The 22746-nt window shown below is 42.1% G+C and overlaps 1 protein-coding gene across 1 annotated transcript; it reads left to right on the top strand.

Moving 5' to 3' along the window:
* Positions 1 to 133: 133 nt before the first annotated feature.
* On the top strand, positions 134 to 21841 carry TNFSF4 (TNF superfamily member 4). The gene is given in 6 exon segments (XM_032862968.1): positions 134 to 200; positions 203 to 330; positions 332 to 372; positions 374 to 617; positions 18993 to 19041; positions 20577 to 21841. Coding segments are annotated over 6 exon segments (879 nt in total). The 3' UTR covers positions 20927 to 21841.
* The last annotated feature ends 905 nt before the right edge of the window (positions 21842 to 22746 follow it).

A 22746-nucleotide genomic window follows, 5' to 3' on the forward strand; every position in this document is an offset into this window, starting at 1 on the left:
TCTATGGTCTGAGAGACGCCTCAGGGAAGGGACAGAGGAACTCCTACATCAACGGATGATGATTTTTATCTCCATCAGTGACCCACAATTTGGTTACTGGTGCAATGAGAAATTAAGAAATTAGCACACTTGTATGACTGTCATTTCACAGTCACTCAAATCAGAACTGGAATGCCACAAAAACAACTCCCTGTTCGCCCAGAGAAAAAAAAGAAAGAAAGTAAAGGGGAAATTCAGATTAGTCACAGAGAAGTTCCCCCGCCTGCCTGCAGAAGCTGCGGTGTTAAAACTGAGAGAGTGCGTTGTGCTCTCTCAATCGCCTCTTCTCTCTGGCCCTGGGACCTCTGTGTATTTTCTGATTGATAGGCTCTGTTCTCCATCTCCTTCCTTGTGGAGAAGAGGTCAGTCTCCCTCAGATTCCCCTTTGCCACAGTTTTCCTCTTCCTTGCATCCAAACCGTGAAGATGGAAGGGGTCCAACCCCTGGACGAGAATGTGGGAAGCGCACCAGGGCGAAGACTCCAGAAGAACAAGCTATTGCTGGGGGCAGCTGTGATCCAGGCGCTGGGGCTGCTCCTGTGTTTCACCTACATCTGCCTGCACTTCTATGCTTCCCAGGTAAGACGGATGCTCCCCTGGGCACCTTCCCCATCCCTCCCTCCCAGCTCATGCTGAGGCAGCTCTAGCCAGCTCCAGGCACTTGGAAATACTCCGGTGCCCAAACTGTTCATTGGCCCCAGCCTGCCCCTCAGGGACTGTAGAGTGTGGTCAAACACCCTGCTGTCTCTCCTTTCCTTCCCTCTTTTCAGTAGGGGCAGTGGTGGGGCACAGTAGAGGTAGGTAGGGCAAGTGCATTGCTTCTGTTTTTTCTCCTCCTCCTCCTTCTTGTCCTTGCCATGCAGGAAATCTGGTATTGCTTTATGAGCTCTCACTCTGAAACCTGGAATCACTGATATACCTGCTTTAGCCAAATTCTGCTACTACGCATCTGATCAGGGAATTTATGAAAAAGGAAATCCACTTTCCCACTGTATTCATAAAGCCCACAGGAGATTTGCTGTTGGAAGAATGCTTAAGGCACTGGTACTAAGTCCTTTCAATAGCTCATCTATGGGTTCTAAGGGCAGAGAGGCGTGTGTTCACGTGTGTGTCTGCATATGGCCAAAGAACTGCCCTGATAACTTAATCAGAGATTGTTTTTTTCACTCTCTTTCTGCCAGTCACAACTTATATGCATCGCTTTGCCTTTTCCCACTTTTTCCAGTGCATTATGTAGTGGGTGATTATCTAACTATTTCTCCCACTTAATGAAGATGTTCTTTCTCTTTTTCCTTCTCTTTGTTCTGGTTCTTTCTACATTTTTTCTTACTTACTTGTTCATAGCTACAAACATTTTTTGGTCTTTAAGGAGGTTTCAGCTGCAGGAGATTCCACTGAAGAGAAAATAAATCTAGAGTCTTCCCACATTCCCTTGGTGGGGCCAGTCTGAGAGTTTGGTTCCTTGGCAGGTCATTTTAGGTTACAAAAGTCTCTCTCTGGTAAAGGTGAGACAAGGGGAACTTTAGTTTCTGATAGCCGTGTCAGAGACTGGGTACCTCAAATTAGACCAGGATAAGATAAGCAGAGTCCTAACCAATGCCTGGGCTTGTCTTTGTCTACAGGAAGTCGGGGTTTTTGGTGCACGGAGGCTGGTGGGAGTGTGGTTGTGATCAGTGTACCGCGGAGAGGGCTCATGTTCCTAAATTCCAAACGTGTAGCTGGTATCGCGTCAGGTCTGCACACCGGGGAGCACAACAACGTGCCAGTGCTCTCTTGGTCTTGTCACCTATCTCCTTCCCCGTGCAGAGCCCCTTGGATGAAATGAGTGTAGGCGACTGGGGGGAGGGGTGGGCAGAGGAGGAATGTGTCCATGGCAGGGTGCCTAAGACCTAGACCGGAATTAGGCTTTTCTGAGAAGAAAACAAAGAGATTGACCTGAAATAGAACAGCTGAGTGCGTTCACCAGGTCTGGGAGCCCTGAGAGCGTTTTTTCAGACAACCACAGTGCACATATTTCCTCACACTGTGGGGTGACAGAAAGACAGGGCAGGCGACCCAGTCAAGACCCAACAGTTGCCCTGGGGCTCCGAGCAGGACAGGGGAAAAGGTGAAACAGAGAGCCAGCGTGTGGCAGTCTGCCAGAGACTGTGAATACCTAAGAGATGCTGAGAAGGAGAGAAGTCCTTTCTGGCAAGTCGCCCAGTGTCTCTGTGACAGAGCCTGGAGGGAAAGCTGACTGCGGGCTTCCAGGATGCTAGAATTCACTGAGCCCATCTCTGGGAGAGGATTAGCTTTCTCTGGTCCTGGCACAGAAATAGAAGCAAAGACACAGGAGGTATGTTAGATCCATTTGCTCAAGAAATGTGCTCTCATATACTTGCGGTACAAAATTTGGGGGACACAGATATTTGAAATTCTTCACTGCACATCACCTTTAATTTTTTTTCTTATTTCTTAGCTAGACTGTCATAGCTAACGTCATTTATTGTACTGTTGTAGGACCCAGGGCAGCACAATGGGTCCTTACATGTCATCTCATGTAGTCTATTAAGGGGAAGGCTAGCATAGATGGGTCATGTGTGTTCGCCCTGGAATTTGATCAAATGGGGTGCTGGGGGCAGTTTGTGTGTGGGAGCGAGGGGTGTAGTGTAGCTGATGGAAAGGGGACCTAGACTGGTAGCCTTCCTAAACTCGTTGATAAGATTGGAATTTTGGTTGAAGGAAGGGGTAGGTGGTGATATAAATCCAATGTCTATTTTACAAAACATAATATTCCAGTGATGTGTCTGAGGGGTGAAACTGAGCTTAAATGTTGATCATTTGTCCAGCTGAACTGGATCTCTTTCACTGTAGGAAAATGTATTTGGAGAATAATCGTGATTTTTCCTAATTTCCCAGATTTAACTTTTAGCTTTATAAAATAACTGCCTCCATGTAGAAGTCTGTAAAAAAACCAATAATACAGATATAACTGTTAAACTGCATTTGACAGTGGACTTTCCCTTCAATGAAGTTTATTTAGTAAACTTTGTTTTCTCACAACTCTGCTAAGTTGTATTGACTTATGTGAAAAGCAGAAGTCTTCGTTTTTGAGATACTAGAAAAAAGATAGGTCTTACCCTCTCCTCCTTGTAACTTCCCTCTTTGGGCCTTGATTTACTCATTTTAACACAAGGCAGTTGGATCACATGATCAGAAAGAACTCTCCCAGCTCAATATGCTGTGAGTATGTAATTTATATATATAAATTTATAGAACGTGTATGAGGATTTGAGAAATACAAAATGTAAGTAAATCGACCTTTGTGTCTAAGCTTATGAATTTCCTGCTTCTTAAGAAGGGACTGGAGGAAATAAATTTTGCACATGTATTTGTAATCTGTACCTACTTATATACCACATGCTTCTCTGCATCACCTGTTCTGGGCTAGGGAAATGTCTTATTTTGAAAGGGGAAAGAAGTGTCTGTCCTAGAAGTATATTGAGGATACAAGTTATCAAACTAAGTGTTTCTTTCACCAGAACCAATACACATTGTTTGGATATTTACTGGGACTGCCATTAAAGTAGGAGGCTCCCAGTTGTACCTGTATTGTCAGCTGGGAACAATGGCAGAAAAGAGCTGACCTATAATGTGCAAAGCTTTTGTAAATTATATCCACATGGGGCTCAGTCAGTTAAGCGTCTGCCTGCAGCTCAGGTCGTGATCCCAGGGTCCTGGGATCGAGCCTCGCGTTGGGCTCCCTGCTAGGTGGAGAGTCTGCTTCTCTTTCTCTCCACGAACCCCCCACCCCTGCTTGCTCTCTCTCTTGTTATCTCTCTCTCCTAAATAAATAAATAAAATCTTTAAAAAAAAATTTATCTGTGTGCCTTAGGGCTTTTGAAGCTTTCCCAAGGTTTGTACCACCTTTAATGTAGCACTTAATGTATGTGAGGGCTTTTAGTGATAATTCTTCAGCAAATCCCACAGTGAAAGGTTTATACTCTTACCACCAGTTAAACTGCTGGAAAGAACAGAGTGGGGGTAGTTGGAAAGTGAGTGATCTCTTCTGTACCAGTGATGCCCAGAATTAGAACTCATAGTTTTCCAACCAAGTTTCAGGCAGTAACTTGGATTTTTTTATTCGTATCAATTAGGAAGAAAAAGAGGTGTTTTTGCCTGAAGAAATCTTGTCTCAGATTAACTCAGTTTAAATGCATCCCCATGTAAACGAACACATTTTTTTAGAAATTCTTTTTTTAAATGACAGACATGCAAATAAGTGATTTCCAATACATCTGAGTTTGCATTTCATAAGCAATTCTGTGAGAGTGAAAAAGAAACGTCTGAAGTGTTGAACTAAACTTGTCATTAATTATTTTCAGGTCTTCAGGGGAAGTACTAATAAAAAACACAAGAGAATCTTTGGATTTTTGAGCAGGCATCGGACATAGTCTATTTACAGATAAACCCCCAGAAACTCAGAGATGGTAGAAGCTGGGGGAGCAGCTAGTGCTTCAGCTAATACTAGAAGGAGGAATGGAAATTCTTTCAATGGACAAGACAGATGGTGGCCTTGGACAGGGGCAGAAGGCTTCCTCGGTAGAACCGCAATTTGTTCAGAGTGGTTGAAGTTGAGTGTTCATAGGGGAAAGTGGCAAAAGGTGAGGCTGAAAACCTAGGCGGGGGCAGATCACAAAAGGTCTTGTGACTCATGCTAAAGGAGCACACTTCCCTCTACTCTATGCAAAAGAGAATACAGGACAAATTACTAAAATTTTTGCTTCTCCAAATTTCGCTTCTCTCCTGTGGTCTACCTATTGGCAAGTGAGAGAGTGAGTCACATCTCTTGCAGCACTAGGGGGCACCACAGTAAAACTAACCATTCTCGGCTTTCCCGTTTTCTGCAAGAGCGCCTGCTCTTTTCCTGAGGGCTTCGAATTACCAGATTAGAAAGTTTTTCTCAGGACCCAAGTGCTGATCCACGTGTGAGAGAATGAACACGTTGGGGGGCCCGATGTGGTTCACTATTTACACAGCGTTTGATGACAAATGTAGATACATGTTCTGACCCATGTACTCAAAATAGGACAGAGTAATGTGGCCAGAGATCAGGCTGGAAAATGCCACATATGTATACAGGTACAGAAACACACACACACACACACACACAGACACAGGAGATTTGGGAAGTGAGCAAAAGGGTCTCAGTATAGACCCAGGAGTGTAATCTCCCAGTTCCTTTTCTCTGATCTCAGCCCCTAGCTACTAGCACGGAGTAGACCCAGCCTTGCCCAGGGCTGCCCACCCTGCCCTTCCAATTCTACTTCTTCTAAGAGCAATTACTCTCGTGCCCTTTACTCTTAGAGAAACTGAAGTTTTCCACCCTTTTCAGAGATTCTTTACTCATGGAAAACGAATGTTAAGCTGGAGGTAGCTAGGTTAGGGGAACCATGTACGATGTTTTTATGTTATGTTTAGTGAGTTAAAGGAAACAAGAGAAATACAGAGTAGAAAGGTTGTTCCCCAGTCACAGGTGAAGCTTGTGGTCCTGGCTTCCTATAGCTTGTGTGTTGTCTGAAGTCGCCATACTTTTGATATCCATACTTTTTCAAGTGAAAGAATGAAAACACTTCCTTATAGGACAAAACAAATCTTCTCAAACTTCTGAAGGAGCTGTTGGGGTATAGATGACAGTGTGATGGACCAGGAACCAGACGACTTGTCCAGTCCAGCCTTCCAACTCCATGACCCTGGGTAAATTCTGTGACATTCCCAGAGCATCATTTAATCATTTCCAAAGCTGGAACTTGGCTTCTGTGAGGAGCGAATGCTGCGGTATCGAGCTCTGCAAATGCCGAGTCTATGATTATTCCTGGACTTGCTTCCACAGCCAGAGCACCACTAAAATATCTACTTTGTGGCACTTCTACACCTGGACAAACACCCCATAACTCAAACCTCGGAAACCATATCATAGGGAAGGTTAACCTTAACTTCACGAAGCTTGACTTTGCTACTGAAATTTATACAATTAAAAACAAACAAACAAATCCTTGTAATAATTCTAGCATTTTTGAACGTAGATTTCTAAGAGCTCATGACTGTGTTAGAGAGGAAAGGAAGGATGAAGGGGAGAATTTATGAAGGTATACGGTGTTATTAGGGTTAGTGGCTGACAGGGGTTCAGAGACCTAACTTACACACTTAGAACATGGCCTATTCCATCCCCCCAGCCCCAGTCTGATGTATTTCATTCCATTCTCCAATGACTTGGTTGCCGAAATGGGTAGAAAATTATGTCTAGAAAAGGCATGTTGTCTTGTTCACAATACTGAAAACACTGGGGATCTGATTAGCGTAATTAAAAATTATTTTTCCTTTCAGCAGACCTTCATTCTAAAATGTTCCTTAGGTGGGTTGTAAATATGTAGACATTTGTCTAGCTTTGCTAACGTGTAAATGGTACTTAAGAACATACTCTGACAGAAAAATAAATGAACACTCAAGCTTAATGCTCACAACACTAATGTAATAAGTGCCTGTGGATAGAAAACCATTGCCAAAGCATTGCCCTGTATCTGTGGAGAAGGGAGGGTCCCGTGTGTAGATGATGGACCCTCAGGGCTGGGCTTCTCTGAAGCTAGAGCTAGGGCACAGGCCTAGAGAACCACAGAAACCATCAAAGATCTGGATGAAAACGACAGTATCACAAAACACAAGCAAGCAGCACGACAGTCATTGAGGGCAAACATAAAAACCTGTTGGGTTATAAAGTAAGTTGTAAAACACATTTTATAGTTCAGTAATACAAAATATATTTTGAATTACTTGTGTGTTGGGTGCCTAATGTTTTCAGCTTCCAACGCCCTGAAAGTTCGTAACTTGACCTTGTATCTGATGAAGACTGGGAACTCAAAGCTCTTTTGCAGGGATAACGGATGGGTGTCACTCCTGCTGTTACTTGCAATAATAGCCCCTCATCTTGCAGATTTTTCCCCTACTTTTGTCCTCTCTAATTCATTACCACTTTGGAGGAAGTTAGGTGTTTTTGCAATGAGGAAATTTGAGGCATGAGAGACTTTCCTAGGTTTATGTAGAAAAGTCAGGGTTAGAAATTAAGACTGGAGGGGCAGGGCGCCTGGGTGGCTCAGTCGGTTTAGCATCTGCCTTTGGCTCAGGTCATGATCTCAGGGTCCTGGGGTTGAGCCCCACATTCGAGTCCCTCCGCATCTGGCTTCCTGCTCGGTGGGGAGTCTGCTTCTCCCTCTGCATCTGCCTCTCTACCTGCTTGTGTTCGCTCTCTCTCTCTCTCAAATAAATAAATAAAATGTAAAAAAAAAAAAAAAAGAAAAGAAAAGAAATTAAGACTAGGTCTAAATTCTAGTCCTGGTCATGACTCCATGACCCTAAACTTTAAATATTTTGTCTGCCTGTTTTAAAATTTGTTTCCTTTTCTGACATCAGTAGATTTTGAAGAAAAATTAAGGGAAGGATTTACAACCTGGTATGGAGGAAGAAGATTCTTTTTCAGAGGAGAGTTAAATCTACTTATGCAGATGTTGATAACATGACCAATGAAGCTTTCCAGTCACATAATAACTTACAGGTTATTTTTATAAGTTGGAGTATTGCATATGTGGTCTATTCATAGTTTGGGCACTAACTCATTATTTCTCTGAGCCTTATTTTCTCTTTCATTGATATTTTTTTAAAAATAATGAGATTCAACTGTATAATCTCCCTGCACCTTTCTAGTCCATCACACTCTGAATTGAAGATTTACTTTAATGTGAAAGTGTGATTTGTTCACTATTTCAAATACCTATTCAACAATGTATTTGTTTGTAGGGTGGCCATAGTAAATTACCATCACCTAGGTGTCTTAACAGAATTTGTTCTCTCACAGTTCTGGAGGGTAGAAGTCCAAAATCAAAGTGCTGGCAGGGCCATTCTCCCTGTGCAGGCTCTCAAGAAGACCCCCTCCTTGGCTCTTTCTAGCTTCCAGTGGCTCCTAGAGGTCGCTGGTGTTTCTCGGCTTGTAGTTGTGTGACCCCCAGCTCTGCCTCCCTTTTTGCTTGATCACCTTCTTGCGCGTATCACCATGTCCTCTCTTCTTACTTGAAGGACACCAGTCATACTGAATTTAGGGTCCGCCCGAATCTAGTTGGCCTCATGTTAACTTAATTAACTACATCTGCGAAGACCCTATTTCCAAATGGAGTCACTTTCTGAGGTGCCAGGTGGACACGAACGCGGGGCACTTGTTCAACTCATTAAGAACTACGTGTTCGCTTACTTGTTTAGCAATATCTGCGGAGGGACGGTTACCTGTCAGACACAGAGAAAGCGGTGGTTTCCAACATACGGTCTTCCTTGCCCTCCCAGATTTTCCGACACAGCGGGGAAACAGGAGGGTTAAAGAAGCAGTCGCACTATGTGTGAGAAGCACTGGATAACCGAGTGGGGTATAGTAAGAAATTTCACTAAGAGGTTTCAGAGAAAGTTACCTACCTGCTTCGATACCTGGTTTCTTGACTGCGATTACAAAGCAAGCATACTTTTCTTTTGCCTTAGGTGCTTTGTTTCTCTACCACTCATTATCAGAAAGTCTTTCGTTTTCTTTTTTTAAAAATTTTTTAATTTGAATGTAGTTGGCCCACAATGTCACATTCATTTAGGTGTACACCTCATAGTGACTCAACTTCTCTATACATTTGCTAGGCCCTCCACCTGTCCCCAAACAATGCGACTGCAGTATCACTGACTACCTTCCCTATGCTGTGCCTTTTAGTCCACTGACTTATTCATTCTATAACTGGAAGCCGGGTCCTCCTACTCCCTTTCACCCATTTTTCCCATCCCCCTACATCCATCAACTTGTTCTCTGTATTCATCGCTCTGATTCTGCTTGTGTTTATTCTTTTTTTTTTTTTAGATTCCACATACAAGTGAAATCATATGGTATTTGTCTTTCTCTGCCCGACTTATTTCACTTAGTGTAATACTCTCTAGGTGTATCCATGTCCTTTTATTTAAAAGATTTTATTTATTTATTTGAAAGGGAGAGAGAGAGAAAACACAGAGGGAGAGTGAGACAGAGAAGCAGACTCCCCAGTGAGAAGAGAGCCTGAGGTGGGGCTCAATTCCAGGACCCGGAGATCATGACCTGAGCTGAAGGCAGACTAAGCCACACAGGGGTCCCAGATTTCATCCTTTTTATGGTGACATAATATTCCACTATCTACATCTATGCCAATGCTTGTGATTCTATTATCTATCCATCCATCTATCTATCCATCTACCTATCTATCTTCATACCAGACCTTAAGAAGGCTTTAATTTAAAATTTCATTGTCATTGTCACCACCATCAACATCCCACTGATGATTTTTACCAGCCACCAATCTCAGTTTGCACCAGAATACAGGTTAAGGATCATTTAGGCTCATGCAAATGAGGCTAAGAGCTTCACTGCACAGCCAGCACTAGAGATATTTGTGATTGTTCACTAACCATCAGAGGGAGCCGCTTGGGGAGGAGGCCTGCTGTTTTTATTACAGTAGAAGGATTTATAGTGTTGAAAAGATCTTCTGTTCAAAAGGTCTTCTTATCACCCAATCTCTTGGGATTTCTCTTTTGAATGTTGTGATTGGCCTGCTCTGGGACATGGAAGTGTCTGTAGGCATTGCTTAGTCCGTCCATAGTGTGAATAAGTACTTTTTATTCTATACCGTTCATTCTACCAGTTTAACTGAGGTTGGACATCAAGATGAGGAAATTAGAAACTGAGGAAGGGAAAGGACTTGCTCTGGCTTAAGACAAGACCCAGGTGTTCCTATTCCCAGATCAATGCCTTATCTGCTCTACTAGGTTGCCCTCCCAAAGCAACGGTCCTTGCTTTTTGTACAGCAAGTGAGATGGGGGAATGAGTGACTTCAAATAGAAAGAGATTGATTGTAATAATTTTGCAACTCCCTTTGTACTCAAGGATGAATAGGGCCATTTCCAAAAAACCTTGAGCAATGTATAGAGTTGGCTAGAGCCTGTGTCTGATATTACGTGATTATGGAGTCTCATGCTAAGGTCTGGGCATTGTCTAAGGGGATAAGTTCCACCTTAGCTCAGCAAACATTTATTGATAAGCCATTATGTCTGAGGCATGGTAAGACTTATGAAAATGCAGCTGGTACATTGTAAACGGACCCTTCCAGCTACTTAGAGACTAAGCTGCTAACAAGGATATTATAGTGGAGACTTAACTCAGTCACTGTGGTGAGGAAGGGAGCTCTTGGAAATGAGATCCCTCTGTCAGTGTACTCTGAGGACTTTCCAGTGTGGAAAGGGAAACCCAGATACAAGGAAATCTTTCCCTTGAGGATATAAAGAATTGGTCGCGTTAGGTCAATCAGATAATTGTGAAAGTGTGCTCAGGTTACATGGATGCTTTTGCTTTTTCATTTGGTTGTTAACCTGAATACCTAGATTCCTCTCAGGAATTTGTTAATTGCTAAGCATTCAGGACCATGAAATCACAGTTTCTGTTCTCTGAGATAGAGAGGAGAGGGTTAGTAAGTTCCTTTTGGAGGGCTATCCATTACTAAGCAAACTTGACAGGAAGAGTGGAAGTGGTTAAAGAGAGCAGGCTACATTTAGAGTACGGAATGGGCTATGTAGTAGAGAGAGATTACAGCAAAAAGGTGCTGGTGGCCATGGGAATGCAGAAAGAGAGTGTTTGGATGACAATTAAAATGGCTTTTCTTTGTGTTCATTAAAGCACAAAAGCCTATTCAAAGAGGTTTTCAAAGTCACACATTTTCATCTTTAAAAAACATGGCTTTTGGAATAAGTTTTTCTGAATGGAGATGCCTCTCTGGCCAAAGAACCAGTTTTTGCCCATTCTTCTCATTTTTTTTTTTTCCCCTCTGAGTGATAAGAGGTGGGCCCCTCGCAAGGAGGCTCTTTCCACTGAGGACACATTAAGTGCACCAGGGTGAGAGTCTACTTTCCCAGCCTGTTGTAATGAGTGAAGTGTGGAAACTTCCATATTTTCAGAGGCTCCTTGCTACATACCCTGACAGCTTGCGAGGTTTTACTCTCAAGATCTCTCAGGTCTCTTCTCTTGACATGAAGGTTGGGAAAGGAGTGGCTCACATCCCAGTGGGGGTGGCGTGGTGAACTGGGGAGTCCCCTTCAGAGATCTGTTTCCCCACCATCCAACACTGACGCATACCCCTGTGCACTCCCACGTCGGATCTCGACACTATCCCGATACCAAGGGAGGAAGGGCAAGGCCCACACAGTGAATGCAGAGCCCACTTCCTGCTTCAACATTTGATGAGTATCATTCCCTCTCGCCACAGACGCCCCTCTCGAGGACAATTGCCAAATGAGTACAAAGTTGGCAGCCTCATGCCACATCCCAATGAGTCAGAATTAGAAACTCACACTCCAAAGATGAGCTCTTTAAATAAGCGTCACCTTTTTGGGAACATGGTACATAGTGCTGGGTAAGCTCTAGACACTAGACATTACCTCACCATGTTTTTGGACAAGTCAGTATGCAAGATGCTAAGAGAGGCCAGGAAAGGACCAAATTCTGGCTCTTCTTTGTAGCACCTGCTTGCTGCCTACTTTATACTTATTCATGGGCCCGCTGCTCCTTGCCAGGACAATTGTACCTAATCAGAGCTGAGCTAAAAGTTTTGCCAACCTGTACTATGCGGACAACCTTGTAGAATTGGCTGAAGAGCTTTATTTTTTTTCCCCCTGAAGAACCTCTGGATATTTTGAGATATATCTGAATATTTTAACAACTATTTAAAACCTAATATGTTAGTCTTGATCAATACTGTTGATGAAAATATTTCAAATTAATCTTGGACCATCAGACATTATTTTCATAGGGCTTTTCTCTCTCTCTCTCTCTAAGATGGTCTAGGATAAGAGAAGGGTTATTATCAGGAACTTGGAGTTCAACCAAACTCAAGTTAATACCTGCTTATTCGTGAGCAAGTTCTTAACAGCGTTCATTCTCATTTTCCTATTTGTAAAACATGGGTAATTATTATTCATACTTACGAAGATTATTTTGCACAGCAAATGAGGTAATGAATCTGAGAAAGAATAACCTAGTGCACGGCATGTTGAATTTTTATTCTTTTTCTTGAATGCCAAGAATGGTCTCATTCCTAGACCTTCCTTCCATAGAATATCTTTTGCTTCTCTGGTTCCTTTTCCTCTTTCAAGGCCTCTGTCATGTCTTTCCTCCTTGAGCTGCCAAAGCCTGCAGTGATTTTTTCTTTGTTTTTCTTTTCATTTCTTCTTCTTCTTCTTTTTTTTTTTTTGTTCTCTGGAACCTTATGGGATATACTGTCTATTGACCGTTAGTAAAGGTTTTATGTAGAGGAAGGGTTTTGTTTCCTCAACTGGCATATAAGTTTGTCAAAATAAGAATTGTCTGTTCTCTTCCTCTCTGTTCCCAGAGTTGACTCTAATGCCTGCCATACAACAGATACTCTGTAATTGCTAATGCTGTGTCAAACCACCAAATAATATGGCAATCATATTATTCAATCAATTACTGAATAATTCAGTAGAAAAAACATTTCTTGTTTACAGCAAGGAGATGATTTCTTTTATACTCATGCTTCCGAGACCAGTTCATTCAAACACCAGGACTGGACTTTCTCTGATGCACCAGCCCTACATTCACCTTTGAGAATGACGTGGGCTCTTCAGACTTTCCAGATTGAAGAATCTTTATTCTACAGCTTGTTCTTATGTGGAAGCTCACTGGGACCTTTGATATTTTCCTATTTCTTTTAGTATTTGGAGAGGATCTGAGGATTTTGCTTTTCGTGATATAAAAAAGACCATGTTTATTTGCATGTGGGTAATAAGTATCTCTGATTGTTTTCTGGTAATCTTTCTCATGAAGCCCAGATCCTTTTCTTTGGGCTACAGAGAGCCAGAGAGCGAATATTTCAGGGATGTTGGTAGTCTTTATTCAGTATTTTATTAATTCCTTGATTCTGTCGTTATACATGATGCTTGACTGATGTTGTACAGAATAAATTAAGAACGTGATATGGATCTTGTCTTCCATGTGCACCCAGGAATAATAGCTGACACTTGTCAACTCTTTTCACTGTTCCAGGCCACATACTGAAGACTCACAAAACATGAGCTCATTCAGTCTTCACAACAACGCTCTAAGATATAGATCTTACCATTTCCACTCTACAGATGAAAAAAACTGAAAATCAGCAAGGTGGTACCGTTTACCAGCATCACACACTTAAATAGTCTTGTAGAGCAGATGAGACTTCTATCCAGTGTAGAATGGAAGTCAGTAGAGTGTTTTTACTTTATTTTTTTTTTAATTTTAGGATTCACTCTTGGTGTTATACATTTTATGGGTTTTAACAATTGAATAATGGCATGTACCCGCCATTACAGTATCACAAATAATAGTCTCACTGCTCTGAAACGTTTTTACTCTACATATTCATCTCTCCCTTCTCCCTAACTCCTGGAAATTACTGATCTTTAACTGTCTCTGTGGTTTTGTCTTTTTCAGAATGTTTGATGCGTAGAATCATACAGTATGTAGCCCCTTCAGATTGGCTTCTTTCACTTAGTCATATATATTTAAGATTCCTCCACCTCGGGACACCTGGGTGGCTCAGTGGGTTGAGCCTCTGCCTTGGGCTCAGGTCATGATCCCACAGTCCTGGGATCGAGCCCCACATCGGGCTCTCTGCTCAGCAGGGAGCCTGCTTCCTCCTCTCTCTCTCTGCCTGCCTCTCTGTCTACTTGTGATCTCTGTCTGTCAAATAAATAAATAAACTCTTAAAAAGAAAAAAAAAAAGATACCTCCACCTCTTTTCATGGCTTGATGGCTTCCTTCTTTTTAGCGCTGAAAGACAGTGCAGTGGCTGGACGGGTCACAGTATGCTTACCCGTTCGCTTACTGAAGAATATCTTAGCTGCTTCCAGGTTCTAACAATAATGAACAAAACTGCTATAAACATCCATGTGAAGAGAGTGACTTTAAACACTTGCTGTGGGGGTGCAGAAGCCAAAAATCAGGGATCTGATTTAGGCTTTGAAGGTGGTGATATTTTGATGAGTAGACGCAGCTGGAGGGACATTCTTGGCAGAGAGAATAAAGAAATAGAGTATTTTTCAAATGCTTGCCAGACTAACTGTTGGGTGCGTTCACATGTTATCTTACTTAAACTTTACAGTCATCTGAAATAGTCCAATAGTAATATTATGCCTTATTTTCACAGAGCTAAAAACTAATGATCAGAAATAGTATATAATGTTTCCAGACTGTTTTTCTGGAACAGAAAGGTGCCCAGCATGGCACTGTGAGGCTCTCCTCCAGAAGAGAGTGGGTCCACACCCTGCCAGGTACTTTAGGATTTGTTGTTTTGAATCCCAACCACTGGCTGGAGATAAAATACAGGAGAACTGTGACCCTGGGCATGTTGATGGCTGGGCACAGACAGGTTGAGGGCAGGGATCTAACGAAAACTGGGACACAGAAGAAGAAATTGTTCATTTTTCCATGAGGGCCTCCTGAACAGTGAAGCTATGAGTTTCCCTCCCTGGGGCTAGAGGGTGGGGTAATCCCATCTTCCACACCCCTTCCCCCAGCATGGCTGAACTTTAGCATGAAACACAGCACCTGCAGTAGAAGCTGGAGTTACTTTCACCAAACCCTGCCCCTCTGCACCTCATGGGGCACCTTTATTAGGGCAGGTCTGTGCGCCAGCACAGTAGACCTCTCCATCAGAAGACCAACACAGGCCCCTACATGTACCAAGTCTCCTGATCATAGAATGCTCCAAAGCATCAGCTTCAGTCAATGGATATAGTCAATGTGCTAAACGGAAAAAATATGCAGGCAAGAATATTTTATCTAGCAAGGTTGTCATTCAGAATAGAAGGAGATATAGTCTCTAAGACAATAAAGAACTAAAGGAGTTTGTGAACAGTAAACAGTTCTGCAAGAAATATTAAAAGGAGCAAGAGAGACCAAAAGCAACAAAGACTGGAAAGGAACAGATACAATCTATAGGAATAGTGATTTTACAGGTAATACAATGGCAATAAATTCATATCAATAATTACTCTGAATGTAAATGGACTCAATGTTCCAATCAACAGACATAAGGTATCAGAATGGATTTAAAAAAAAAAAAGACCCATCAATATGCTGCTTATAAGAGACTCATTTTAGACCCCAAAACACCTCCAGATTGAAAGTGAGGGGGTGGAGAACCATCTATCATGCTAATGGACATCAAAAGGAAGCTGGACTAACCATACTTACACCAGACAAACTAGATTTTAAACCAAAGACCGTCATAAGAGATGAAGAAGGGCACTATATCATAATAAAGGGGTCTAGCCAACAAGAATATCTAATAATTGTAAGTACTTATGTCCCCAAATTGGGAGCAGCCAAATATATAAATCAATTAATAACAAACTTAAAGAAACTCATTGATAATAATACAATAATAGCAGGGGTCTTTAATGTCCCACTTACAGCAATGGACAGATCATCTGAGCAGAAGTTCAACAAGGAAACAATAGCTTTGAATGACACAGTGGATTAGATGGACATAACACTTAAAGAAGAATTAATACCTAATCTTCTGAAGCTGTTCCCAAAAATAGAAAGGGAAGGAAAACTTCCAAACTCATCCTAGGAAGCCAGGACATTTCTCCAAAGAAGGCATATGAATGGTTAACAGATACGTGATACCACCTCACACCTGACAGAATGGTTAAAATTAACAACTCAAAAAACAACAGATGTTGGTAGGATGTGGAGAAAGGGGAACTCTTTTGCACAGTTGGTGGGGATGCAAACTGGTACAACCACCCTGGAAAACAGTATGGAGGTTCCTCAGAAAGTTAAAAATAGAGCTACCCTATGACCCAGCAATTGTGCGACTAGGTATTTATCCCAAAGATACAAATGTAGTGACCAAAGTCCCCTGCATCCCAATGTTTATAGCAACAATGTCCAAAATAGCCAAACTGTGGAAAGAACCAGTATGTCTATAGACAGATGAATGCATTAAGAATATATGGTATGTACAATGGAATATTACTCAGCTATCAAAAAGAATGAAATCTTGCTATTTGCAAGAACATGGATAGAATTAGAGTATATTATGCCACACGAAATAAGTCGGTCAGAGAAAGACAAATATCACATGATTTCACTCATATGTGGAATTTAAGGAACCAAACAGGTGAACATGGGGGAAGGGAAGGAAAAAAAAAAAAACAAGCTAAAAACAGAGAGGGAGGCAAACCATAAAAGACTCATAATTAGAGGGAACAAACTGAACATTTCTGGAGGGGTGGTGGGTGGTAACTTGAATAAAAGTTACTGTTTTGTATCAAAGAGAAAGAAAGAAAGAAAGAAAGAAAGAAAGAGAAAGAGAAAGAAAAGAAAAGAATATATAAAGTTTCCAAGTGCACAAAGCTAGGCAAGTCACAATTTCAACTGAGACTGACTCCTAAGTCTGTGATCTCTGTCCCATCCTACCTGGCTCTAGTCAAGAGCAAAAAGCTTACAGAAAACAGCTGGTGAGAGCATAAGACACAGACAGGATATGTGTGGCTATAAAGCTTGACAAGGAGGTTGGAGCCCGGCTATGGCAGGTCTCGAACTGGGCACTGTGGAGGGGTTTCAGGGCAGTGGGGTAGTGAGTGTGAAGTAATCAAATATGGAGGATGAAGGAAAAAGTTGTGGAAGGGCAGGGAGAAAGAGTTAAGGAAGGGACGTCTTATTTTATTTCACAACATTGCCTGGATTTGATGGTATTGATGTAATGAGAGGCTTCTGAGAATCCATAAATGTCTAATACCGGGCAAGCTTCAGGAGAGGGAACAGGAAGGCTGAGTCTGGAGTTCTGTCAGATCTACCCTAGAGAGGAAGTCATGTGCACTTTCCTTCCTGCCTCTCAGCGTTGCGGTCTCAGAGCATGTCCTCTTGATGACTACCGACCCTGCTTCACCAGGGTACTTCAAAACGTTCAGAAATGTCTTTGATTTGCAGGGACCTTTTCGAGATTTTGCAGAGTCAGTCAAATTAAATCATGAGGACTTTAGATCTGAGAGCTAGATGTAAGTTTGGATGAAGAGGCTTCCTGTTTTCCTCTTTTATTACAATTGACCTAGAATTACAACTTCTAAAAGCCAAATCTGGGACAGTTAATGCTGGAAGGGATGCCTGGAAATTTTAAAAATGAAAAAACTGACTTCTAGGGAAGTTATGAAATTTGCCCAAGATGCCCGTGAACCTGCCTGGCGGACCCTAGCACTGAGGTTGTCGTGTGCTGAGCCCTGTGCTCGGTGTGCTATTCCACACGCTGCTTCCGATTTTAATTACGTGGCCACTCATGCTGGGCCCAACCAGCTGGAGAGTAGTGGGGGGCTTGTATCTACCCAGGGGATTATGGGGATAGTGTAATATGCCCTTTGAGAGGCTCTCTTTCAGAACATTGCCTTAAGCAGGACGGACCCAGATTCCGGCATCACAAACAGTTCACAGAGGGGACAGAACCATACCCCCTCAAGCTCTCATGTCATCCCAAGTCAACACCTCTATCCATGGGCTCACCACTGAATTTAAATGGCCTCTGGGTTTCATCCACTGGCAGGCTCAGAAAGGCTCTCTCTTCTTCCTAGGCTGCCTGCTGTTTCAGCTTGGTAAGGTTTGTGATTTGACTTAGAAGGGAAGTAGGGGATTCCTCATCTGTGTGGGCAGTCCCAGTGGAATCCGCTTGACTGCGGCCACTGTGCGCCAGGAGAGTGGGAAGCTGGGATTCCACACTCCAGGGTATGAAAACAAATCCCTCCCCGTACCTTTGATCACAATGTCTTGCCAAAAATAACCTGTGAGGAGAGATGTTCTTGGCAGGAGTAATAGGTGGTGCTTTTTGGTTTTGGTTTTGTTTTTAATTTCCTTTTTTCGTGGGTAACACAGCGTATGGGGAAACATTTTAAAAATATGAAAAAGGAGATCATGAAAAGTAAGCGTCCTCCCACTTCTGACCTCAGGCTTCCAATTCCACTTCCCAGAGGCAACATTTATGAGCTGTCTTGTGGGTATTCCTTCAGATACAGTCAATGCCCATACATGCATTATTAATATTTTTTAACATGAATGGTGATATACTTTATATATGATTCTGCCTTTTTTCCCCACTTCATGTATTTTGGAATTTGCTCCGTATGGAACTGCTTTGTTCTTTTAGCCATTAGATTACTGTAGATATTTTATCTATCAGCTTTCTTTAGCATTTTACTTCCCTTTTGCTGCTTAGCACCCACTTGGTTCAAGTTAGGTTTTTCAAGTCATTAAACCGAAGAGGAAGAGACATTAGAAATATATGCACTCAAATCTACTGAACTCTGCATGATTAGACCAGTTCCTATTGCCTGTATGACCTGAAAATACAACAGTCTTATTCCCAGGTTGCAGCGAAAGAACAAGCAGCCAGGAAGCTTCCGGAATTCACTCCCCGTACATTCTGCGGGCTTGTGGCCGTGATGGATTGATTGGTCACAGCCTTGCTCATGAGGGGATCTCTATGGCTGAATGGATTTCTCAAGGTGACTATTAAATGCTCCATGATCCAAAATGGGAAAATGGGGCTCAGAGAGCCAAAACAAACCAGAGAAGAGTTTGGCAGAAGTGGAGACAGATCTTAGATGCTTGCATGACAGAGTAGAACATTCCTAATTTACCTTAGGAGATGTTATAGAAAACAAGGGGGCGGTAGAAAGTCTGAGTCTAATCTTTGTAGAAAACACGAAGTGTCTTCTCAAGTCATTCCTTCTATAGTCCTGCATTTTTGCTTAATAGAATATGACTTGTCAGTTTCATTTGTTTGCTTTTTCTTTTCTCCTAAAAACGTGTCCTTTTTCCTCTTTCAGGTGCCACCTCAGTATCCTCCAATTCAAAGTATCAGAGTACAATTTACCAGTAAGTATTGTTTAACTGATTCATGTTTTTAAAAGAATCTTCCTTCTAGTCTCTTAATTTCTTCCAAAAACAGAATCTCTCCTTACCCTTTGGGAAGCACAAAATCCTGCAATTATTAGAGCCTGCATGCCATTTTCATTAGGTACATAGAAGGTGTATAGAGAAGACGAGAGTAATTAATTACCAAATATGTGGTTGTCACTGTATTGATCCGTTATATGCCTCTCTTACTCCTTCCACGAACCCTCTGAGTAGGAATTATTCTCATTTTTTAGGAAAGAAAACTAAGGCTTCACTTCTTACAAGGCTGTCTGACCGTATGACCCATCATTTCCCACTAAATCAATTATAGAACAAGATTTTGTCTTAAGGAGAGTGGAGGGGGCATGTCTTGGATATGAAGACAAGGTGATCTTCTAACTACCAGGAGAGCATTATTCAGATCCACGATTAATATTAGGACAATCACCAGTAGTTTCTGTATGGATATTCATTTATTTATTACAATCTTCTGAGTCTGAAAGGAAGTATATCTTGCCTTCCACCAGCAACCCTCATTTTCAATTCAACTTAATCCCCACGGGACCTAGTGCAAAGTAATAATTAAATGAATTATGTCTGGTAGTGGAGACCTGTTCTTTCCTATCACTAAGGATCATGGGTGAAAATGGGGAATCCGAGATGTGGTTGCTTGGCCATTCAGGATGATATTGTGAGGTAGAAATTAAAATTTAGTCTTTTTGCTTTGCACTTGGAATGGCCCTATACAAAGCTACCAAAGCCTCCTTTACCCCAATTTTCTCCCTGCTGTGGTGGCAACTCTTCCCAAGGCATTTGCCAGGAAAAACTAGCAATAAGATAAAATGGAGAAGCTGGTCTGTGTTCCTGAGCTCTTTCTCTGGCATCTTACTGAGCAGAACTGAGCCCACAGACATTCTGTGCATAACGCTTACTAAGCTTAAGTGACTGCTTGCAAAGGCCAGTCATCCAGTCCCAAGGCATATGAAAAATTTGAATTTCACGGTCAGGTCGAGAGAGGATAGAGAAGCGGTAACAAGCTTGGTGTGAGGTGGTGTGCAGGATCTGGGCAAGGGGCCTCTTGCTACCCTTTGCCCTTGTCTATCTGTTGGAAAAGAAAGGAGGCACTGAAATGACCAGCCCTTCCTGGTTTTGAAAAATCGGGGAAACCTCGGAGTTCCATTTCCCGCCACTGGTCTGTTGTGCCTACTGCCGGTTGCTATGACCTCTCCGTTTCTGAATCCCATCCGCACCTGAACCTCTCTGGGCCACTAGTATTATTAGCTTTGCCTCTTCTTCCATTCCACAGGGGAAGCAGACTCCAACCCTCACTCAGAAACACAATGCTCGCTCTTTCTTTCTTTCTTTCTTTCTTTCTTTCTTTCTTTCTTTCTTTCTTTCTTTCTTTTCAAAACCTCTCCCTATCACTTTCTCTTCACAAGTTTTTAGAAGGATTAGAAGGTTGCCAATGCTGTGCTCAGTAATCTTGTTTTTCCTTCTTGCCCTCCCCTCCTTAGGGTGTGAGAATGAGAAAGGTTGCATCATCACATCCCCAAACAACGAAGAAACCATGAAGGTGCAAGACAACTCCATCATTATCAACTGTGACGGGTTTTACCTCGTCTCCCTGAAGGGCTACTTCTCTGAGGAGCTCAGCCTCAGTCTTTATTACCGTAAGGGTCGGAAACCTCTCTTCTCCCTGAGCAAGGTCACATCTGTTGACTCCATTGGAGTGGCTTATCTGGCTTTCAAGGACAAAGTCTACTTTAACGTGACTACTCACAGTGCCTCCTACAAAGACATTCAGGTGAATGGTGGGGAATTGATTCTCATTCTTCAAAATCCTGGTGGATTCTGTGCCTACTGAGGACCCAAGGGCTGCTCCTGAGCCAGACACCAGCATGAACAACGAACCGGGGTTGGACAGGACTCTTGATTCTTCCTTGGGAGTGAAGACACTGTCCTAGCTTAGCCCCCATATATGGCCACATGGGATGTGACCAGAATCAAATCCCCCAACTCAGGGATATTTAAAACTTATTTTTATGTACCAATTAACTTTATTTATCCTTATGTCTTCTAAATCACCTACCCCTCATCCCTTATGTTTGCTTCAAGCCCACTAGGCACCTGTACAAGAATGAGAAAATAGGTACCTCTTCCTCAAGGCACCTTCTATCTACTGGTCAGGAGATTGTCATAATAAACTTTCTTTATTGAAAAAGACACTCGACTACCATTTGCTGGACAATTTGACATCTGGCTTTGTCAAAATGAAGAGGACCAAGGAAGGGGCTCTGAATCAGCCAAAGGTGGCGTGGACTCACGGTTGGCAGCCAAAACGGTCTCTCCAAGATGAAATTAGTTGCGGTTTGCGTAGTGTCTAATACCTCTCCCGTTTGTTGGAATTCAAATGGAAGATCATCTTGAGAACAGCTGGAAGGACTTGAAGACAACCAGCTGAGAAATACTCTGCTCTGGGCTTTTTTTTTTTTTTTCCTTTACCACTTTGCTTGCTTTCCCTGCCTCCATTGTTCGTAATAGAAATTTCCCTTCAAAGAATCATCCTGGTGATGTGATGCTGTGAAAAATCTAATCACTGATTTCAGGAAAACCAAGGGAGAGTTTTCTAAACTGGGAGAGTGAGATAATTTATTGTTGAGGGTTATCTTTATGGCATGGGAGAGCAGTGAAACTGGACAGCTCAGGGTAAAAGTCAGTAAGAATTTTGGTGGTCTGGAAAGGAAAGCACGTTCTTTGCCACTGCCAACCAAACCAACACACGTGCATTTTCCTGCTTATGCTGAGACACGCACTCAGCCCTATTTCATGTACATCTATACCGCATTGCTAGCTTCAAAAATGAAGCAGTTCTATTCTTGCATGCAACTTTATGTCAAGATACTCAGAAGTTATTATAGTATATGAAAAACAATGATATCTATAATATTGCATATGATCTAATACTGATAATTGAGACTAGAATGAACAATAATCAGTAATACCAATAAGGAAAATGATCCCTTTATTTTTAGTTTAAATATCCCTCTTGATGCCTCAGGCTTATGGCACTGTGGACAAATTTCCAGACGAATTGTAAGTTCTCAAATTTTTGATGGCAGCAAATGGTTACCTCCCATTTTAGACAGACTGCATAACATGACATAGACTCTTTCTGGATGATTCTGTGTCATCAAAGTGATTGTACTGTGCTGCAGTACACTCATATCTCCAGGATCTCCAGAAAGGGAGAAGACAGTTTGCCCCATACTCAATGGTCTCAATTGCATTTGGATTTTTTCCTATTTAACACAGTTTTCCATCCCCTCTTAAATGTTTATTTATAAGAGAAACTGTGCATACGGTAAGAGCAACTGAGCTCTGAGTGGCTGTCCAGGCACTCTCCTAACCGTAGTCATGGTCATGATCATAATCACAGGTAAACATTAGTGGAGGGTCTGCGGTGGGCCAGGCATTGGGCAAAATGCTTTACATGAATTGTTCTGAGCAAGATATTCCGTGATATTTGTCTTGATGACTCAGAGGATTGAAATGTGTGTGTGTGTGTGTCTGTGTGTGTGTGTATTTGTTATTCACTATGGTTTTGGGAAGTTGAAGCTACTCAGAAGATGGTAACTAATAAGTAAATGTTTACGACTATAGATAATATTTAAGAAAATATATATT

The sequence above is a fragment of the Lontra canadensis genome, unplaced genomic scaffold, assembly GCF_010015895.1.
Source record: "Lontra canadensis isolate GAN:19392208 unplaced genomic scaffold, GSC_riverotter_1.0 scaffold24, whole genome shotgun sequence".
Classification (NCBI taxonomy): domain Eukaryota; kingdom Metazoa; phylum Chordata; class Mammalia; order Carnivora; family Mustelidae; genus Lontra; species Lontra canadensis.